Here is a 22,129-nt window from a genome sequence, read left to right on the forward strand (position 1 = left end):
CGATCCGCTCCGCTCCGCACGGTACCGCGCCTCTCCGCACCGTTCCGACCCGACCCGATCCGATCCGCACCGCTCCGGACAGCACCGCTCCGCACCGTACCGCACTTCTCCGCGCGGTACCGCCCCGCTCCGCGGGGTCCCGTCCCTGCCCGGCCGCGGCTGCCCGCCGGAGCCTCGGCGCCCGGCACGGCCGAAGCAGCGCGCCCCGCTCCGCCGGCCCCGGCCCCCGCGGCGGGCGCTCCCGCGGGCGCCAGGATGGCCGCGAAGCCGGCCGAGCTGATGGGCATCTGCTCCAGCTACCAGGCGGTGATGCCCCACTTCGTCTGCGTGGCCGAGGAGTTCCCCCCGCCCGCCCGCCCCGCCAAGGCCCCCAAGGGCAAGCTGCGGCGGCCGCGGCAGTCGCGCTTCAAGACGCAGCCGGTGACTTTCGACGAGATCCAGGAGGTGGAGGAGGAGGGGGTGTCCCCCATGGAGGAGGAGAAGGCCAAGAAGTCCTTCCTGCAGTCGCTGGAGTGCCTGCGGCGGAGCACCCAAAACCTCAGCCTCCAGCGGGACCGCCTCGGCAGCTGCCGCCTCCGCAACAGCCTCGACTCCAGCGACTCGGACTCGGCCCTCTGAGGGCGGCGGGGCCCGGCCCGGCCCGGCCCGGCTCGGCGGGGCCCGGCGGGAGCGCGGCCGGCGGCGGCGGCACGGACTGGGCTGCAGGGAGCCGCCCCGCCGCCGGCCGAGGAGCGCCCGGGGCGGGCAGCCGGGTCGGGATGTTTTCTGAGAAAGCGCTTGTACCCTCGTTTCTATTTGATTGTATGAAACTCTCCGTTTAAAAGACAAAAAAAAATCTTTTCTATTCGTTAGAAGAAATGAGCTGTTTTAGATGCATTGAGCTGCTGGACTTTATATTTATTTTTGCATTTAAACTGTTGACTGCATTTAATTTAATATGTTTCTACCTGAATGTCTGTTATTATTTCCATAAAAGAGTAATAAAATCTGATATATTTGCACAGTACATATTGGACTGTCCTTATTTCAGGGGTCTAACTGTCGTCTTTCAGCTTCCTTTACCCCTTTGAAGGCTAAAGGGATTTAAAGGCTGTCGACAGCTAATGCAGAAGCAGTAATGCTTTCCTCGGGGATGCTGCTCGAAGAGATTCTGCAGTCCGTACTGCCAGGTACATTCTAATGAAACAAGAGCCACGTTAGACTGATTTTGGACAACTTTATTTGCTTGTTTGAGATCTTCGTGTTAACCTGAATTGACGTTTAAGGAATGTTTATAACTGATTGTGTCCGTTATAAAAGAGCCGTAATGCAACTGGGCAAGCCTAGTGCATTCACAGAAGTGCATATATACTTTCTGTTCTCATCCAAGTTGTTTTTGTCTCTTCTCCCCTTCCCCTGCTGACCCGTAAATTCTTCAGCGCTGCGGAGAGGTTTGGTAGTTGGATATAATGCAGTTTAATTTACTAGAGCAAGCGGTATTATGTGGACACGCTTTTCTTGGAGTTGAAAAGCAAGGGTATTTTGATGTGGTATAAGAGTGAAGTTACGTGGGGCTTCTCTGTGTGTGTGCAGGCATGTGTAAGATTTTGTAAGATTTTCTCTGTCCACGGTGCATGTGTCAAGGAGCATCTGAAGCTCCCTACAGAAGGAAGAGCAAATTCCTGGACTGGGAATCTTTTCCCTGTATTTTCTCCATTCTCTTGAAATATTCCTATGCTAATAGTGTAATCCCATGGGAGCATCTTCCTTCAAGGCAAGCCTCAGGCAGTTGAAACTTCCCAGTTATTAGGTATTATTAAGATAATGAGCTGTAGCCTCTAACTAACATTTCTGTGCTAAGATTTTCTGGGGAGTTACAGCTTTCCTTATGTCCTGGCTTGACGTGCGATCATACTGATAAGCAGGGATAAACAGCATGCCGTGAGCTTATCGGGGGAGGTAAGGGCTGGGGCAGAGGAAAAAGATGAACGTGATACAGATGGAGAAGAGGGTGCCTAGTTAGAGCTGGCAACCACGGACTTGCACCTGCTGGGCACTGAAGTACAGCAGATGACCTGCGTGAGGAGCCCGGTGGTGGCTCCAGGCACAACTGAAGCCTGTCTGTCTCTAGCTTAAAGCTGGGGAAAATCTGGGGCGGGGGGCAGGGGGGGCTTGGTTTTGGACAGGTCCTTCCCCAACTTTCATAAGTACAGGAAGAGTTTTAAAAAAATCCCTTGCAGTAGGAGAGCCAGCTGACCTCCAGCACCAGGAGAGGGTCACGCATGCAATTCAGCAGAGAAGGAAACGGGTCTGGGCTCTGACCTGACCTCCTTGTAAAAAAGCATTTAAACCACTCCACCTGTCCCCCTGCATGCAGTCTGTGAAACAGCTTATCTCCCTTTGCTGTTAGACCCCGATGGCTGCTTTCTGTGTAGGCACAGTACATATACAACATCTACGTACGAGGCAAAGCAACTTGACCTCCAGAACAGCTTTCAGCCATGCAAACTGGACTTGGTAAGAAATAATCAGTTACTAGCAGCTGGGCTAATTTTCCTCAACAAATTCCTAACACTGTTACAAATCTGGGAGTTTTGAGTTTGTGAAAGGGTTTGAAACAGCTACGGGAACTCTATAGCCGTGTTACTAAATGTTGCATTATGTTCACAGAGGGCTAATGAGCTCTGTAAGATTTCCAGAGGTTGTATAGCATCCTCCCCATACTGCCGGTTTCAGACTACTTTTCAGTCTTGCTTTGCTTTCATCTTTGCTTTGCTTTCCACAAATCCCTGTCATACATGAAGCATGTGGTAGCTTCAAGAGGCTGTGAGCACATGATTCTCTTCCCCACTCATCATTTCTGTTTAGCAGCTGGGATTAATAGCAGGCCATTTACCGTCACCCTTCCCATCCCTGCTTTAGCATGCAGCTGTGCTGCCATCATGCAGGAGGCACAGGAGGCTGTGCTGCGCCCACCAGCAGCAGAGCATCGGCTACCTGCTTCCTGGAAGGGGGAAAATAGCCATATTCCCTTTTCTGTTTCAAGAGACAAATGTGGATGTTAACACAGAGAATAAAGAGGGTTTGAGAATCCGTTGTAGCATAATATTTGAGAAAAAGCCATATTCCAGTGGTTAGGCTGAATAAGTAAGTTTCTCTTCAGCTATTCTTTGTTAACATTTTTCTGCTCCATCTCAAAGTGAATAACATGGGAGATGCCAGTGCTAAAGATAGGCTAGTGTTTATCTTCCAAACAGTTACGATCGAGGCAAAAGGGTGAAAAGGCAGGGTGCTTTAGCTCTGTACTGGAGAGGCCCTCCTGAACGCAGCTAGAAAAATAAACCTCCCTTCCAGCCTTCCTGCACTGCTAATTTTGAAGGTTTGTCTTGCAATGTTTTTTAGCATCATGGATATCTGTCCTGTAAAGATTGCAGGAAGACCTATTACATTCACTTTACTGAGGGTAATGACTATATCAAAAGGTTCTGAGTCTGTCACCCACTACCCAGGCTTGAGATGTGGGTTGTACATTTCCCTTCAGCAATTCACAGCTTAAAAGCATCCAGCAGATGCCACTTATGGTGATGCTCAGGATGGCAGTAAGTAGGCACGAGCATCCTATGTCTGCACAGGAAGGAGCTGGGAGCCAAACGCTCACAGCGCAGCAGGATGGGTCTCAGGGTGGAGGGGAGACTGAGCACCCCAGGGGTACCTTCAGCCCTGATTCTCCAAATCACAGGAAATCACACAGCAGAATTTGTCTTTAATAGGACCTGCGTTTTATTCTCGTATCGCTCGTGAGTAAGTCATCCTGTTCTCTGCGGCAAGAAGAACGCCCGGTGGGGTGAGTAAAAGCTTGAACTTGAAATAAATTCTTTTATTCTTTTCCTGTTTTGTGTCCAGTCCCCTTCGAGCTTGTCAGTATTTTCCCCCTGTGCTCATGTTGAAATGCTGCATTAGTGTCAAGCTACTTGTGCTGGTGTGGTGGATATGTACCTCCACGCCTTACGTTGGCTGGACAAGTGTAGAGGGGATCTGAATGGTGCAGTATCATTGCTCTCCTGGCAACAGGACAAAAAAAAAATCCTCTCTGTGCATCTTATGGACAAGCTTTTTCTGCTTTTTTTCCAAAAAGTTTTAGTTAAATTTGAATCAGTAATTCATGGAGTATTTCTGGTTGCAATTTAGTGTTCACCTCAAGGGGCTGAGGACAGTCTTCTCTCCTGGCTGTGTGTGCGCCTTTCCTGCTGTTGGGTAACTTCTCTCATCTGTGGGTTTCCAGTGACTCACTGGGGACATTTCAGAGTGGAGCTGCTATCAGGAACAAATATGAGAAGGTGTTTGTAATTCCTGCAGGTTTCTGTGCCAGGATCCCGAGAATGCATTTGCTTTAGGAGCTGGTTAATGATGACATGACTCCTGACCCTTACCAGTGCTGTGGGGCTGGTCCTGCAGGACCGCGGTGGACGGACTGTGGGGCACTACCCTGGGTAAGAAACACCACATGACTGTTGCTATCTAACCACCGAAGTAACAGCGGAGCCGTGGGACAAAGCACAAACCGAGGCATCTATTTAATTGTCAGGCTGACAGCAAACAAATTGCTGTGTAACGAGGCTGACAGACAAGCTCTAGCAAATCTGGTTGCTGTGGTTTTTCAAATGTTAACAGGGCTGGTGGTTTGCTGGCTGCCCTCTGAGGGTCTGTAGCTCCCCGGCAGCGTTAGCAGAGCACAGTGCGTGCATGAACCTCAGCCCCCACGGCCCTTGGTCTTAGGTGCAGGCTATTGAAGCCACCACCGGAGAGGACATCAGCACGCTTCTCCAGGCTGCATCTAGCCTTGTTTGAACCTCAGCTCCCATGGCATGGCTCAGTCTTTTGTGTATGTGCAAAATGCACATGGGGCTTGCATTTCAGTGGGGGAAAAAATACCTCGGGGAGGTGCAGATAGCCTGAAATCCCTGAGCAGAGCTCAGGCTGCCTGTGCAGTGATGCACGGGTGCCCTGGATTTGCGGTTTATCTTCTCACAGCCATCTTAAATAGAGCATGCAAGCTGTGCACAGTGCTTCAGCAAGCCTGGCTCCAAACTTTAGGGGTATTTTTTAAGCTGTAAAGATGCAAGATTACATCCTGAGAAGAAAATAATCAGGTGTCCAGTAATAACACATGCAAGGGGAGCTCACCTTCTCCTGAACTAGGAGGCCATTGCACAGTATGGGGAGGTGGCCAGCTCAACCCTGCAGGCTTCATCAAGAAGTAGTACATGGTCTTTCACTTCCCATTGAGCAGCCACCTGAACTCAGGTGGCTGAACTTGGGGGAATTAATTAATTGTGGGAATGAATTAATTCCCAAACAGCATCTCATCACACATAACACGTGTGTGTCCCACTAGACACGTGTGTGTCTAGTCTAGAGTGAGTGCTGCTAACAGAGCAGCCCAGCTCTTGACTGTAGAGCAAAGCACCTCCAGGTATTTAATTGACAGTGCAATTAGTTTAACTGGGACCAGGGGAGAAGGAAATACTTCCTGCATAACCAATAACTGCGGTGTCAGTCATGTGACCATTTCTTGTGCCAGAGCATCAGCTTTAAGGCTATTAAATGTGTGAACTTGGTAATTATGCACTTATTAATACTGTGTTAGCAAATGTCATGGTAAGTTATAAATAGTATAGGGTCAGATCCTGATTTTGGCTGCAATGGTGTCAGACTGGCTTTGGTCCAGCTGTACTCGAGTTGATCTGGATTTGCCCCTTGGGAATTCATGCTATTCACTGATGTTCCTGAGCATGTTTCTGGACGGGCTTGAAATGTCCAAGCCATCGCTCCCCTGCTCCATCACACCCAGGATACTGTGAGGCTTCACACAACCTTTCAGAAAGGTAACCATCGTTGTGCTTTCTGAGAAGTGTGGATGATGTGCACCCACCTGGCTGGGACATCTGTTCCCTGCTCCCAGACGGACCGGGAGCCAGCGGCGGTGATGGGGAGAGGCTGGGGGAACAGGGGCAAGAGGGGAGGGGGCTTTCCTTGGGGTCCTCCACAAGTCCGTACTGATATGAAACTGCAGAAGACTTTCTTTGAAACAAAACCGAGGTTTGCCTGGGTCCAATTTCAAACAAAACAAGATCTACCATGATAATTTACGACTCTGTCTGGAACAGAGATTCTTTGTTTGGAAATATTTGCATTGAAGAGGTTGAAGTTATTTATTAGGAACTGGTGAAAGGGAAGTTTTCTTCCTTGGCTTGATTTAAGACCCTGTTGTTGTGGAAGATTTTTTTTTTTTCCCTGTGAAGAAAATGACCTTTCTTGGGCAGGAGGGAAGGGGACTGGCGAGAAGGCAAAGAGGGAGGGAGAGAACACAGCTCGCTTGTGAAATGGCTCTTGGCTAATACAAAACCATGTGAAGGATGTTTATGTACTTGTTACTTTTAATCTTGGGTTCTGGCAAGTCAGTGTTTTCCCTTTGAGAAGTATTTGGAGGTCCTGACCGTGATCGTTAAAGATCCGTTTCGGTCTCTTTTCACAACAACTTCTAATGTCTGAGGGAGCCTGCACTCCCCTGACTCGAATCTTTCAGGGGACATTCAGCGAGGTAACATGTTTTCTCCACCGTTCCTTAAGTAAAAGCAAACAGAAGTAAATCAGTATCGGAAACATAGGTTATCGCTCGTGCTTACTGTTGAACATTTGCTGTTAAGCTGAGTTGGATGCATTTCAACCATGTGGCAGCAGTGCATATGTGGCTGGCATTTATTGGCCGGGAATGCATGCAGGGGGGTTTCACAGAGGCATGGATGTGGTATCATGGTGACCTGCGCAGCTCCAAGGTACTCTGCACTTTGGAGGCAGGCTGGATGGTCAGCTTTTGAAGGGGTGGAAAGATGCAGAAGCACCAAAACCTGGAAGGACACGGCTCTGTCACTTTGCAGAGAGGCAGCTAAAGCAGAGTTGTCTGGGAATGGAGACGCTGGAGCAAAACCAAACGTTGCAGGGAGAGGGGAGAGGCAGGAAGGAAAAAAAGAAAGAAGACAAAAATACCCAACCTCAGAGCGAAATTGGATGTGGCCCGCCTGCCTAAGAAGGCAAACAAGAGAGCCTGTTTTTAATCAACTTCCATTAGTAGCACCCCTGAGTTTACGCACCCTTGGGATCCAATGAAATGCAATGAAATTTTGCCTGCTTTTTCTAATTCTGAAGCATATTGACATTTCATGTAACATTTTTGTTTGTTTCCCAAAATAAATGTGAGAGTTATCAACCAGCTCCTCCTTTTCCCAGAAAATCAACCCAAAATAACCAATCCCGTAGCTTTAGGAGTTTAGTTATTAATTTTATGACTGTGTCTATATGTGTGTTTACTCCTGGATGAAGTGCCCCTATGCGTTTTTACCATACAGATGAAGCAAGCAAGTGGGCAGAGCAGGGGAGGTGGCAGGATCGCTGAGATTTGTGCTTAGCTTTAGGTTCGAAGGTGCTCCAGGGCGCAGAGCAGGGGTGCTGGCGGTTGGGGCTCCCGTGGTTTACTGCGTGTTTGGGGACAGAAAATGGTCTCATGCTTGCAGGGAGAGATGGAGAGTTAGGGGAGGGAGTGCTGTTCCCGATCCTCCTGTTGGTGCACTGCGTGGCCCTGAGCAAGCTGCTTCTCTCTGGACCTCAGTTTCCCTGTAGGAGACTGGGAACTGATGAGGCTTGATTCGTTAATCCCTGCAGATGGAGGTCTGTTGCTTTGCAGCCACGGGAGATGCGTTTGGCTGGTGAATGGAGAGGACTTGGATTTATTCAGAGGACAAAAGCCCAGCAATGTGATGTCATGGTTTACAAAACTGACAGCTGTGTGGTGAGATCACCTGTGCCAAAGAAGGAGGCTTTACTTTGCCAGAGAGCCCCACGCAGGGCCCAAGCCCCTCTGGTCCAGACTCCCCGTGTCACCCGTCGGAGGCTGCGCGCAGCCCCTGGCTGACCAGAGGCACCTGCCCTGTGGGGACACACACACACTTTCTACTGCTTAGCAGATACTTTTGGGAACTGGGGAGAAAAAAGTGTCCTGCTACTTGCTGGTGAACTGGGCTAGGATTTCAGGCTGAGAAAGCTGATGAATGGTATTTGCACATTACCAGGCTTGCATGTGGCCTTGCATGTGTCCCATCCTCTTGCTTGGGGACCTGAGCCTAGTGGCTGTCCTCCTTCTGCTATGCAGGATCCCATGGTGTTTCTACATTAGGAAAGGGCTTATTTTGTCAGCATGAATGTAAGTCTGGATCAGGAAGGAAGGAGGGCTTCATGTAAGCATCTGAGAGAAGAGGGTGGTATCGTGTGTGAGCCAAAATGTGGTCGCTTCAGGAGCTTAGTGGAAAGGAGCTGACCAGAAGGACATGCAAGGAACGTGATGGCTGAGGAGGTCAACCAGGAGAGGAGTAATGCTTTATGTGAAAGAAAACCTGAGCTAAACAACATAGCTAAGTAAACAGTGCAAGCAAGTACCATAGAGTCCTTGTGGATGGAGATGTCATGCTTCCATAGGATCAGTATATGACTAGGGTGGCGATACGGAGCACCCAGAGGGGATGCTGCAATGGATGAGCTATTCTGTGTGCAAAGGTAGCCAATAAAGCAATAACAACAAATTTCACCTAACCTCAAACAGACCGGGTAAATATTACAAAAGGGCATGATGGTGATGCTACATTTTGGTACTATAAGCAGTGCTTCCTGGAGCAACAAGTCTGAGCACCTACAAGCCTCAAGGAGCTTTTGATTTAGCTCAAGGAGCATACAGTTACAGTGAGGAGGCACTTTGCAATAGAGATAATCAAGCATTCACATTTCACGGCTCTGTAGGGTGAAACTTCCTCCCCCCATCCTCTACAGTAAAGCCTTAGCTTCAAGGATGAAAATTAAAAGAAGTCAAAAGAGTAAAAAAGGCTTGCAGATATCTAGGCTCTGGATATTAGGAGTCCATGATAAATTTAACTACCAGAAAGACTTTTCAAAAAGAATAAAAATAGCTACCATAGTTAAATAGTAGATTAAAGAATATTATTAGAAGTAAAAAGAGATCCTGCAAAAAGCATAAGTCATGTCCAAAGGGGGAAAACAGAAAGGATCATAAATGCTGGGATGTTAAATGTGAAATCATAATAAGACATGCTTAAAAAAAGATTTTGAAGAATGGCTTGTAAAAGGCTAGAAGCTTCTGCTATAAACTTTTGCAAACACATTGAAAGAAGGAAGCTCGCTAGAAAGTCTTTGGCCCTCTGGCTGAACAGAGACTAAAGTGAACACTCAAGGAGGATAAGGCAATATCAGAAAAGCTAAGTCTATTCCCTGCGACACTGTAAACTACCTATACTTGGCTATATATTCAATACGAAGTACTCTAAAGCAGCAAGTATTGATGGTGAAAGAGATGCTGGAGTCATTGGGGATAGTCTTCAGTCAACTTGCTACTTAGTAATGATTAAGTCACAAGAATGTTGAAAACTACTAGGAAAGAAATCAAGAGCAAAACAAAAATCCTAATCTGGCAACTGTCTAAAATTACAGTGCTCTGGTATCTTGAATATGTTGTTTAGGTCTAGTTATTTAAAAAAATTTTTCAAAGGAATGCTGTTGAACAGAAATTTAATAAGTAGGACCTTTTGGTTTGGAAAAAAACCCAGGAAGATAGGAGGGAGATGCAGGAGTTCATGAATAGTTTGTGAAGATCAGTGAGGAACTTCTTAATTATTTCTGACAATACAAGAGCTGGAGCAGCATATAAGTTATTGGACAGCAGGTTTAGGACAAACAAAAGGAAATACTTTTCTTGCACAATGAATAACAGAATCACACAATTCACTGTCAAAGGATGTTGTGGATGCCAAAAGGACTAGCCTGCTCAAAAAGCAATTAGGCAAATTCCTAGGAGAAAGGTTTATGCAGAGTTAGTAGCGATGACATGGGGACGGGGGACAGACGCTTCCCAAACCACCGGTGGCCAGAAGTTTGGTGGGCGCTCCCAGACGATGTACCGGTGCTTCGCTGCAGCCTGTGCACGTGGCTGTGGCTGCAGCCTGGACGAGGGACCTTTATCCGACCAGCAGCAGCCTCCGGACGCCCCTGGGCTGCCGCCCAGCTGTGCTGGCTGCCTGCGCTGCTCTGGGGCAAAGTCCAGCTGCCCGCTCTGTCCCGGGTGCGAGCCCGCAGCTGCCTGTCTGGGCAAAGCACGGGCAGGTCAGGGGTGCCAATGTCCGGCCAACACTCCCCAGGCAGTGGGCAGCTTTTGGCGGGGAGCAGTCCCCATGGCCATGGTGCAGCAACAGCCCCTTCCCCACGTGGCGTCAGGTCTCCAGTGGGAAGCGAGTGCCAGCGTGGTCCCTCCGAGAACGTTATTGATACCTGCCTTGGAGGGAGGTGTTCAAGGCTGTGGTGTTTGCCGCACATTCGTTGTATTAAGCCCAAGACTGGGGGAAATTTTTGGTAGGAGCCAGGCAGGACCCCCTGAGGCTTGTTGCACTGAGCCACCCAGCTGGCCGGGCACTGCAGGTGGGCGGGCTGAGGCGAGGGGCTGAGTGTCCCTGTGCAGCCCCTCTCTGCCCCACAGCAATGCCATGCCTGGTGCTGCAGTGCATGCATCTGTGTGTGTGTGCTTTAGGTTTGGTTGCTTTCAAGCAATAGGAAATCCAGCTTTATAAGCAGAAAGCAAAGGTTTCTGTGCTTGTCTTCCTGTATCCGTGTCCCTATGGACGTGTGCTTTATCTCCTAGCCTGTGCTTAATTCCTGCGTAGGCACTTGGAGACTGATCTTAAAGTGAGCATCAGCACCACCTCCAGAACATATCTAAATAAAGCAGAAGTCGAGTGCCAGCATATGGTTCCTTTCCAAATGCCATGTTGATCCTGCTAGAGAAAATGGTAATTTTTGTAGGCTGTAGGGTTAACATTTCAGGGGGCATGATTACAAAAATGAAATAAAGGTCCAAATAAAAAGAATTGGGCCACATTTTGCAATGACTAAGTAACTCCACTCAATAAATGGAATTATACTGAGCGAGGAATAAATCACCCCAGAATTTGGCTCAGGGTTCATTGCTGGAGCACAGACAATAATAACAGGTAGACTGGGATTGTATGTGAAAAGCTGGGATTGTGCTTTTCCCTGCTGTTACCAAATGTGCAGTGCCTATTTTTACTAGGTACGTTCCTAGCTCACGTACGATGGGCTGAAAGCTCTTGTCACCGTGTGATGCCCCTGCTTCCTACACAAACACGCTCATACACACGTGCAAGGTCTTGGCTGATCCTCGTAGCCTGGCTTGACGCGTTTCCTGCTGCTTATCTGCTGGGCTTGGACGAGGCCAGTGAAACTCTGGAGAGGGTCCCGGTGTTGCTGAGTGTATTGGACCCTCCCGCTCAGGGCTTTCCAAGTCCCCCCCTTTCTCTGCTCCCCCAGGAGACGTGTGCCTGCGGTTTCCTTGCGCTTTAGCAGAGACCCGCAGCCTCGGAGGAGTGGGACAGGTGGTCGCCCTCCGTGGGTAAGCTGGGCCATCTGAGTGGGAGGCAGGCTGAAGAGGAAGGCTGCCACTGTCACAGGGGTCCCTGGCGTACTGTGGGCAGGGGCAGGGGCAGGATTCCCTACGGAAACCACTGGGGCCGGGAGGTCTTGCTGGCTTTCAGCCTGCAGCTGTTTCTGCAAATCTGTTTGTGCTCCTCTGACAGGGCTTTCAGGTTTTGTATTTTTTAAAAACACTCTTCAGATTTGAAAAAAAAACCCAAATGCTGTTAAAGCAAGGAAGTGTCAGGTCTCCCTTGTCCATCCACTGGCTCTTGGGAGCCCTCTGGATCCTGCCTATCCTTAAGGCTTCTGGGGCCTGAAGCCTGCAACGTGCTGCCATTTCCTCTGTGAACATCTTAAGACCATGCTGGACCTGAGGGGCATAAGGAAAACCCACCAGGTCAGACTGCAGCAAGCTGGCTCCTCTGGGCTTCTCGGGGCTCGCTGCAGACCGGGAGCTACGTGCCAAGCTCCTCCCGGGCTGTTCTGGTTCATTCCCTGCACGTCGGCAGGGCCGTGTGGAAAAGGAGGGCAGGACTCGGGACCTTTGGGGACTATTTTCTTGCACCTCCTGCAGTCATGTCCCTGTGAAACATCAGTTTCGTGTTGTTAAAGGAGTATATGCTGTCCGGCCCACAGGAAGCTACATCTTTCGGCCATGTTTCTCAAAATATAAATAGGGTTGACATAAGGTTTAGCTCAGCCTTCCCCAAGTACATTTTGTTTTGTGAAGCTCTGGTTTGTTAGTGTTCCCGGCTGAATAAAACCTGCCCCGAGGAAGCAGTGCTGAGGTCGCAGAGCAGAGCACCTCTTCCCACCACCGCACGCCCCATCCATCACACCATGTTCTGCTCTTTCTTGCCATCATCCTGAAGTGAACAAACTTCACGGAAAGCCGTACTCTACTTAACGTTTGCGCTGCCTGCCTGCTCTTCCCCAGTCTTCCCTGTGCTCGCAACTCTGATTTACAGCCCCGTGACTGCTTGTCTCTGCAACCCCACCAGATTCACATTTTCCATTGTGCTATCTCTCTCTCGGCCTGATGTGTGCTCAAGTGGGACAGCACGTCAGACTCGGCCTCCTTAGCAGCTTGTAAAGTACATCACGGTTCTCAAAGCACGTGTTATTTTTACCCTCTCCCTCTGCTTGTTGGTGGCGCTGATCTGAAAGCAGCTCTCACAGCCGTGTCCCGGCCACGACACGCTTTGGCCAACAGCTTCCATCATACCTAACGAGGCGGGAGCATCACGTAGGCTGCCTGGGTGAGGGATGCCTGTGCCCTGGAGCAGGGCGAGGCTTCTCTCCCCATCCCCAGCCTCGTTTCACAGTTCCCCGGACACAGCCCCAGCCAGAATCAGGCCTTCCACGGGCTTCACTTTGTGCATGCCTGCAAAAACCTCTGCATTGTGCTGGATTCATTATGGAGATCTCTCCTCCTATCTCCAAGTGCCACAGCACAGAGAAGAATTATTTAAAGATATTAATAAGCAAATATTTCCTGTCAAAATGCTGTGGGGGTTTTGTTGGCCAGGAAATCGCTTGTTTATTTTTTCCGCTGTGTTGATTTTTCTTTGCCCAGCTTAAATACTTGCTTTTGATTAAAACTGGAAAAAAATCTAATTTTGCCTCTCCTGCAGCGATGCCTCGTGGGAGGCGCAGCTCAGCAGCCTGACGCTGCCCTTCTCTCGGCTGCGGTGGGTGAGGGCATCTCTGTCCTCGCCCCGGGGCCGCGCCAGCCCCGTGAGCCGGCGCTGGCGAGGCAGGGAGGCTGGCGGACCGTTCTGGGGGGCCCTCGGGCAGAAGGGCAGCAGGAGATGCCCAAGCGACAGCTAAAGTCAAACTTTCAAAATGCTCTGCGTTTGTTTCTTTCACCAGAGAGCGAGCTATTTTCAGGTGGGGATTGCTTTTGCCTCTTTTTCTGTCTAACTCTAAGAGCTGCCATTGATTGCAGGCCCAGCAAGTAGAGCCGGGTGCGAAGGCAGAGGGCTGGAAGAAAACGTGTGCTGCCGCACATCAGCAGAGACAGCGGACTGAGGTAACATTTTCAATTGCTCCTGCAAAAACTCTTCAAGTGCCTCTGTCAGAGTCTTCAGATTTTAAAAAACATTGTTAAGACTTTTATTTAATGCTGCTATAATAGGAAAGCATTAGGGCTCCCTTGCTGTTGGCAAAAGGCAGCAGGACCTGACTTCTTGAGGGTGGCTGCGTGTGAGCACGGGAGCAGCCCGCGGCGCAGGCACAGGCACTCGCCTCTCCTGAGGGTGCACGTTGCTCGCTCACGAGCCGTGGGGCCGTGGCTCTGATTAAAGTCTTCCAGTGCAGACATCTAAGTCCAGTGTGCCTCAGCCCTGCCTGCCTTTGGGGATGCTTTAACCTGATTAAAACTCAGGAAAAGCTCTGACCTTTTTGCATTGCTCATCTAGCATGGTTAATACAGTCCCAGCCCCAGCTGCTCTCACTGCGTTACAGCTCCTTGGAGATCCTCCAGCCACCTGCGAACACGCCCAAACACCCACACAAACACACAACTTGTAAAACATGGCATACAACCTACCCGTGGTTACACAAAGCGCTCTCATTTTATCCACGATTTACAGATGCGTGCGCTAAACGCAAACCCAGCACATCACGTGCACCTCCTGCTCGAGCGCACCGAACACAAACCCACAGCTTTGTTTACCCTGGCACTATGTCTGTATACCGAATGCAAAATGTGTCCTCATGGCATAGGGTTTGTCTTTCAAAGAATACGACTGTCCTGTGTATGCAGTAAAAGACAAGCTGGACAAGTAGCTCCGTGAGAGAAGCTGCAGAGGCCGAGAGCTGCCTCCAGCCCAGCTTTGCTGCTGGGCGGCTGTGCTGCTGGAGCTGATTCAGCTGGCCCGCGCCACAGCGAGAGCTGCCAGCTCAACACAAGGACTCCTTGTAGTCTGGGGCTGCTGTGGCCAGACCGAACTGTGGAGAAAACCGTTCCGTCAATATTTACCCGAACCACACGCACAGCTCCGCATGCCGTCCAGAAACACGTGCACTTAGCATATGCCCTGCACACAGATTTCCATGTGTTTCTGTATGTAAATCTGTAAAAGCACGCACGCCCTATGCAGCACCCATAAAGCCATGTGCAAGTGCTGACATGCCTTGCACTCCTGTGTGCCTGCACTACACATTGCATTGAAAACCTCTCTGTGTGGAGGAAATCGCAGTCTCTGGCACTGGCTGAAACGCAGGAGTGGGCAAAGCTCTTGGGGATGGCCAGTGTATAGAATGCAGACCGCAAACTGAAATGCCACCAGGATTTTAGAAGTGGGACTTTATGACACTTTGCTGGCTAACAGGCGTGTGGAAAATAGCCTCTGATTTCTCGGTATCTGAATACTGTATACACATCCACTAGTAAGTGACAATCAGCATAGGATATTAGCTGGCCAGCAGTGGCGAAGTGACAACCAGAGGGAAAAAGTGGTTGCCATTAATGGCAGAGGCACTGAGAGGCACTTCTGCCAAATGAAAACCAGCCCTTGGCTTGCTGAGAAGGGGCCTATGGGTAACACACAATGCAAGTGCTTGTTGTCCTTAAAACTGAAAGCCATAAACAGAGCACAAATAGCCCTCAAATGATGACTGCTTGTTCTTGGATTGCGCTCACTGTGTTTCACCTGCAGTCTCACAAGGACTTAACCTAAGGCTTTGGTTTAATATCTCTCCAGGCTGGGGGAGAAGGGAGTTACTGGGGTCTCCTCTTGCCCCAGGAGTTTGCAGTGACCATGTAATAAACTGAGGGATTCAAGTGGGTTTTGCTGAGGTGCAGCATCCCGAGCGGGCTGGGCTCCTGCTGGCCCAGCTGCTATCGTGGCTATGCCCAAGAAGGCTGAGGCAGGAGGGTAGGGCTCCTCTTGGCTCACAGAGCCACTGTCACAGCACGCCTGTGAGCCAAGGTTCCACTCCAGGCTTCTCATACTTCTCATACGTGCTGGAGCAGGGGAACAACAAGCAAGTCCAGGACAAGGCTGAGTGTGCAGGGGGCTGTTAGTAGCCCTCCCAATCCTTGGAGGAAAACTGGAGGTGTGAGTAAATGCATGTAAGGTTCTTGAGCTGGAAAATAAAGAACAGGAACCTCAAATGTGTTGTTCTTAGCATAATTACCCGTGTACCGCTCTGCTCCTCTCCCGCAAAACAAAATCAGAGCAGCATTGCCTTATGGTATTTTGGGGTACTGACTGTTCGTGTTCAAATATTTAAGGTTGGAAGAACCGAGTGAGGTACGTGCTATTTGTTCCCAAAAAACTTGAACATTTTGAGAAGGATTCTTGCTGGAGGCAACATGAAGGTATCAGAGCTGTCTTTTCCTTTCTGTCTTCCATCAGGAAGACCAAGTGAGGCAGAAAAAATAGTGTAGGATTAGAGGAAAAAAGGGGTGAATGTTACAAATACTTGGACGCTGTGGGAATCTTTGTTGACACTTGATATCCAGCAATGCCGAGCCTGTGACAAGCTGTGGAAGCTGGTACCGCTCTGGATTCTAGGGAAGCCACAGGTGACACTGTGAAAAAAGGTCATGCCTGATAGCATCAAGCTGTGGAAGAACTAGGAAGGGCAGGTTGGGCCCTGGGAGTCTTGCTGTGCAGATGGGCAGCATGGTAATACACATGAAAAAGTGTCCTCTGTTATCTGTTTCGCCCTTGGTTGTACCACTGAGCCTGCTTCAAGCCCCCTTTTGTGCTCCCCACGCTTTCTGTGGGGCCACATCTGAGCTGAGGTCAGGCTTCCTTTGCAGTTAGCTGTCCTGGGACAAGGAAATGGTAAATAAAATCCAAAAGATAAACGGTGCCTGTTAATCCTTTCTGTGCGTCCCAGCGACCTGGCTTTGTTGTTTAACGGCCAGCAGCTCTCCCTCTGTGCAATGTTCCCTGGAGACCAAATGCATAAACCCTCAGCTCCTCACACATCAGGTTCCAGCAGACGGGGATCCAAAAAGGCTTTTAGAAGAGGGATTTCTGCTTGCTCGCTGATTATCAATCGATGCAAAGAACAAAATGCTCTTCATGCAGTGGAAGCCCACATATCTTTGTATCTTTAGCAATAAAACCAAATACTGGCTTCTGAAGTGCAAAGTACAGCCAGGGCACTGCATGGCAGACCTAAAGCTGCTGCTTCTCACTGGGGCCTTGCTTCTGACTTCTGCTTCTGACAGGGGGGTCAGCAGAGAGGATTTTGTGATGAGACGAGGGATGTGGTTAATGTTTTTTTCTTGATTCTGCCAGAGTCTCTGCATGAGTGGGAAGCATAGCTCCCCCTCCATGCCTGCACGCTCCCTTTCCCAAGAGCCTCGTGCCTGACCATAGCAATGTGCGCACTTGATGCACCTCGGTGTCCTGTCTGCAGGGCATGAACCTGGGGGAGCAGGCTGGGGCTGGGTGTAATTCTTCTTCCATGAGTCTGATCCAGGGCCTTTCTCCTGGGTAGGAAGCCAATCGTGGGAAACAGCTCCCAGGAGGTGCTGATGTTTAGCAAGGAGGCGATGCGGTTTGAAGCACATTGCACTCCCCATGGGGGACCGTCTTGCAGCAGAAGAGCTTTGCTCTGGACTGGTGTGACAGGGAGTCCAAGCCCAGACAGGATGGATCTATCCATGAACCAGTACAACCTTCAGGTAAGAAAGTCATCTGCCTGGATCAGTTGACCTTGCCTGTATAACCAAGAAAGGGGAATTGTACTGCGCATTAGGGACATATTCTGCATTATCCTGGCAAGCTCCCCTACACATGAACATGTGGTACATGAGGGTGCAGCAGCTGTGTGCACAGCTGTACAGAGTGGCAGAAGCTTTCAATGTGGCCCTGGAGCTTCCACAGACCTCTTGGGGCTACTATGGTCAAAGGAGAGTGGCTCTTGCTTCCCCCGGACCGACTGGCCATGCTGCAGGTGCAGGACAATCCAGCTTGCTCAGCTCTGGGCAGATTTATTATTTAGGGCATAGCCTCAGAAAACAGGATCCCAGAACCAGCTGGGTCCAGGAGCTGTTATTTAGTAATTTCATTCATTATTTATTATAGATCTATATTAATTCTATTTATGTATTTCTTTTTTAATACATTTTCCTTTTTATTTTATTTATGCATTTTACATGCAGGTATCTGCTTAGTGCAGGCAGTGGAGTTAGTCACGTCAATACCAGATATTGAATCTGTTGTACTGCCAGAGCTCAGAGGGCAAAGCTAAGTCTGAACATCCACCCCAAAGTCAGCATTTCCTAGTCCTGAAGGCCTAAATCCAAAATAGGACCCACCCATGTCTTTAGGAATCTGTACCTAGAATTTAAGTGTCACAATCACTCCAGCTTAAACCTATAGATGCTCAGCTATTCATGGCAATCAAGTTTCTGGTTGTCTGCCCAACAGCGCTGGCTGAAGTCTCAGAGGGGACTGGCCTGAACCCATAACTGTCCTCAGACCAGGTCTCCTACAATAGACCTCAGATAAATGTTGAAAACCAATGGCATTTGTGTGTTATTTTATCCACAGTGGATAGAGCAAGACCTTTGGAGGGACAGAAATGAAGACTTGTGTTCAGTCCTTACTCTGCCTGATTTGGCTCTGGGCATAAACCTGATTCCCCCATGTCCTGGAGGGCAGCGTAGCCAGAGGCAACTGCGAAACCCCTGGCTGCAGCTCTGCGGACGGTTTTGTCACCCTAGGCAGGGTCTCAAGCTTCATGGTCCTGAGGAGACCATGCCTCTCAGCCTGGAGGCTGTCACCTAAGCCCTTCTCCTTGGCCACTCCTGCTAGGTACTTTAGCTGACTTCCAGCTTGCTCTGCTGCTACCTTAACAACCTAACAACCTCTCCGTCTTGTAAAGCAAGCCTTCGGAACCTAATTCTAGGCTATGCCTGTCTGTGGGTGGGAAGACACTGAGGTGCTCAGCATCACCATGCAACTGGGCTACCTGTGAGTGTAGCTCTGCTTGCTGCTAACTGCAGCCACGTCTTAGCACAGCAGCAGCATGTGGGGAGCTGGTGGTGAGGCAGCACAGCGCGCAACTATTTCAGCCTTTCGTGGCTGCTCAAAGCATCCCAGAGGAAGGTGACGATTTCAAAAACAGCTCCAGATCCCGGAGCTCACAAGCATCTCAGGAGATGCTCATGAGACCAGGTCTGGTCTCAGCCAACAGAGGTCTATGGTGCACATGAGCAATGTGGTGTTGTGGAATTGTACAGGGCTTTGAATAGCTCCTTGAGATTTGTAATCCTGTGGGTTTTTAAAAGCAATTCTTCTGGTGCGTTTAATACCATGGGCACACGGAGGGCTCAAGATGCCTAAGGCAAGAGAGATTACTCTTTATATATGGGCTCAGCAGAGCGGTATCCTGATGTAACAGGATCAGACACCTGGTTCACTTCTGCATAGAGGACTTGGAGGCAATCTGCCCCACTCACCCCTGCCTGCTCAGGCATGACTCCAGGCTGTGAAAAGCATGAATTATGTGCAGAAGAAGTTTTGAGACTAAACAAAGAATGCATTTTTGTTCCTTTTCCTTGTTTCCACATACAGCTTGTATCCTGTTGGGTACAACTAGGTCAATAGTCTCAAGCACTTTTCTGTACACAGGAGGACTAGAAACATGTTTTCTTTCCTGAGCAGTCTCAGTTTCAGACTCTGAAACTGAGAGTCTTGTGCAAAACCAAAGGCTGGGATTTAAAGATAGTGATAAATGTGTCTTGAGAGATCATGATAAAATCCCAAGCAACAGGGGGTTGGCTGAAGTGCCAGACTGGAGTGTGAGCGTTTGGGGGCAGTGGGGTGAAAGGAAAGGGTTTGCTCTTGTGCAGCCCAGTTGTTACCCACGAGCCAGAAGTCTGGCGCTTGCACTTTGCACCCCTGTTGCAAGGCCTATAGCTTCCACGTTTTTTGCTGCACAGCACCGTGCCTTCCTTCCCACTCTGCAACTGCTCCCAAGAGACCCTCGAGGATGCCCCAAGTCCTGGCAGAAGTCCTCCAGCTGCAGCCCTGAGCTGGTGTTGCTCCCCCACGTTGTGGATTCGTCCCCTGTTGTGCACCTTAACGTGGCCCCATCTGATGTCCTGGAGAAGAAGGCAACTGCAGGGCTGTTGATGTGGGAGTGATGTGTGCCGTGACTCTGTGCTCTGTGCCAGGGGCTGCCCGTGGGGCGGCCGTGCTTGCTGCCCCTCTGCCCTTGGGAGCCACTGTTTCGGGGCCGCCTGGCAGCTGCGCCCAGCAATTTTGCTCTTTCAGCTTTCCCCTCTCTGCGCACGTCGCAGGGACATCGTTGCCCCTACGTTGACTTACTGCCAGCAAGAACACGTATAGACCTCTCTATATATAAACGAGCAGGGTCAGAGCTCTATTTTTAGCCTATCTCAAAATATTTCCCTTGCTGTGCATTTCTTGCCACCAATTTCTAGTCCTGTCTCCTTGCTGCAAAAAGCCCCATGAAGTGAGCGAGGTCTCTCAGCCCTGGGATCAGACTGGGGGGACCAGGGAGAAAACAGTGCTATGGGACATCCCCAGCACCAGGCCCTGCCACGACCACAAGCTGAGGTGAGCACGTCTGCTAAAACGTCCCTTTGACATTTCAGGTGAGGAAGTCTCCAGGACAATTTTTAGCATTTACAGTCAACCGCCCTGTAAAATGAAAGCCCAGCAGCTCACCTGTACCAGAGCCAGCTGCGGGTGCAGGCAGGGAGTGTCGGGATGAGTTGGGCACCATGGGGCACTTGTCCCACCACCCTAAGCCTCTCCTGCGGTACTGGGTAGGTATAGTTTTGTCCTCTCTAGGGCTGAGCTTTGCTTTCTCTTATAGCTGGTAGGGTTGGGGAGTACAGGGGAAGAGGAGCTCATTTATCTTGTGTTAGTACGTGACGTGTTTGGTGGTGTGCAATGGCTCCTGTCATGCCCCAAACATTTTCTGAGAGCCATCATGGCAGTAACAAATGAAGTGCTGCTTCTGGGCTGTGGATCAGGGGGATTTTGGGGAATTTGCTTTCTGCATTGGCTCTCCAACTTCCTGAAGCCAGGCTGCCTTTGGAGGCATTTGCAGTACAGCTGGTGTGTCACTGCTGCTGTTTAGCTTGGCTGCATGGGGACAGGAGGTGGCTGACCTAAAGCTGGAGAGTGAATATTTTTGTAGAGGGAAACAAGCATAAAAGGGAGGGCTTGGCTGCGGGTGGCATGGGAAGGGGATGGAGGGGACATGTGAGAGGGCAGAGGGAGCGAACTCTGGGGCTGTGACTACTCCTCTTGCAGTGACAGCTCTTTTCCTTGGCTGCACGCTCTGCTTGCTGCCACAGCCCCTTTCCCCTGGCTCCCGGGGTGCCGGTTCGAGGGCCACACACCCAGCCTGCCCTGGGAAGGCACAGCAGTGCCACTCAGTCGTCGCTCCTGCTTCTGTTGCTTGCTCTGGCCCTCGGTGACAAAGACATCCCTAAGGGACAGTTTGCTTTCAAGGGCTCCAGGTTGCAAAGGGCTGCCATGCTCCATCACTTTGCCATGCCATTGCAAGTTACAGTGAAGCTGCTGAGCTGGGGCATCTGTCTGCGTGTACGTGCTGCAGCCCAGGATGAGCTGATCATCTTACCCTCTTTCATCACGGGCTGAGCTTAATTTCATTTGCCTTGCAATAGTCCTGGCTCGTCCTGTGTGTGGGCCGGTTACTCACGGTAACTCATGTCACCGTAACTCAGCTCTGAGTCCCAGCTCTTGCAATTTGACCGTAAATCTGCTATTTGAGGATTTTTTTTTCTTACTGTCTTGGCTCCTGGAAGCCTCTGGTCTGGCAAAAATCTCTGCTTTTGCTTTTATAACACTTTCCACACTTCCTGTCTATGGAAAGAAAAAGCTTGAAAATGGGATTCCAGTATTCTCAGTAGGCTGGGAAAAGAGAGGGGAAATGCATCAACTATTAAAAAATACTCACGACTTTCTAGCAGCTTCATATCAGAAGGAGTCGATTTGGGAACACAGAGGCCTCACTGAAAGAGAAACACGATAGCTTTTTTCTCACGGTGGTGGCTGATGGTCTGCGGGCTGGAAGGGTAACTAATCTGTGTCAGTTGAAGCTTGGGAGAGTTATTTGTTGTAGGGGTTTTTTTAATGCATGATAATCTTGTCCTTGAGAAGCTTTTCCTAGAAGCTCCATCATGAAAATCAGGTGCTGCAATATAATTTTAGTTTGTCTGCCTATTACTACTGTTCTTATTTACATGACTTCAGCTATTTTTAGTGCCAGTTGCAACATGAAGTTTATTAGTGGTGACGTGAAGCCACAGTGTCACTTTTTTCCCAGATAAACAGTAAGGAGAAGCAGCAGGAAATGTTCTCCCCCAGGAGTGGAATATGTACGTGGAAATCACGACCCCGGTAGATCCAACAGCTGTGGCAGCATCCCTTAAGAAAGGAAGTTTGTGGACTGCTCTAAGAGCTGCCCAGGTCCACAGTCACACACCAGCTTTAGGAGTCAACAAAAATGTCAATGAGGATGATATACCACAGAGCAAATGTTAAAAATGCTGCAGCTTGTTCACAACGAGAAAAATCGTGGATGTTAGTGTGATACAAGAGCATGACAGCAATAACAGTGCCAAGGGAGAAAT

The 22,129-nt window shown here is 49.7% G+C and overlaps 1 protein-coding gene across 1 annotated transcript; it reads left to right on the top strand.

The window, feature by feature from the left end:
• Positions 1-995, top strand: C5H11orf96 (chromosome 5 C11orf96 homolog). The gene has a single exon (XM_075502537.1). The coding sequence runs from the start codon at positions 256-258 to the stop codon at positions 616-618; it is 363 nt and encodes a 120-aa protein (XP_075358652.1). The 5' UTR covers positions 1-255; the 3' UTR covers positions 619-995.
• The last annotated feature ends 21,134 nt before the right edge of the window (positions 996-22,129 follow it).

Source organism: Mycteria americana, chromosome 5 (genome assembly GCF_035582795.1).
Source record: "Mycteria americana isolate JAX WOST 10 ecotype Jacksonville Zoo and Gardens chromosome 5, USCA_MyAme_1.0, whole genome shotgun sequence".
In the NCBI taxonomy this organism is placed as follows: Eukaryota; Metazoa; Chordata; class Aves; order Ciconiiformes; family Ciconiidae; genus Mycteria; species Mycteria americana.

What these genes read in the sequence shown, in the direction of transcription:
- C5H11orf96 (XM_075502537.1), top strand. Translation starts at nt 256, where the DNA reads ATGGCCGCGAAGCCGGCCGAGCTGATGGGCATCTGCTCCAGCTACCAG.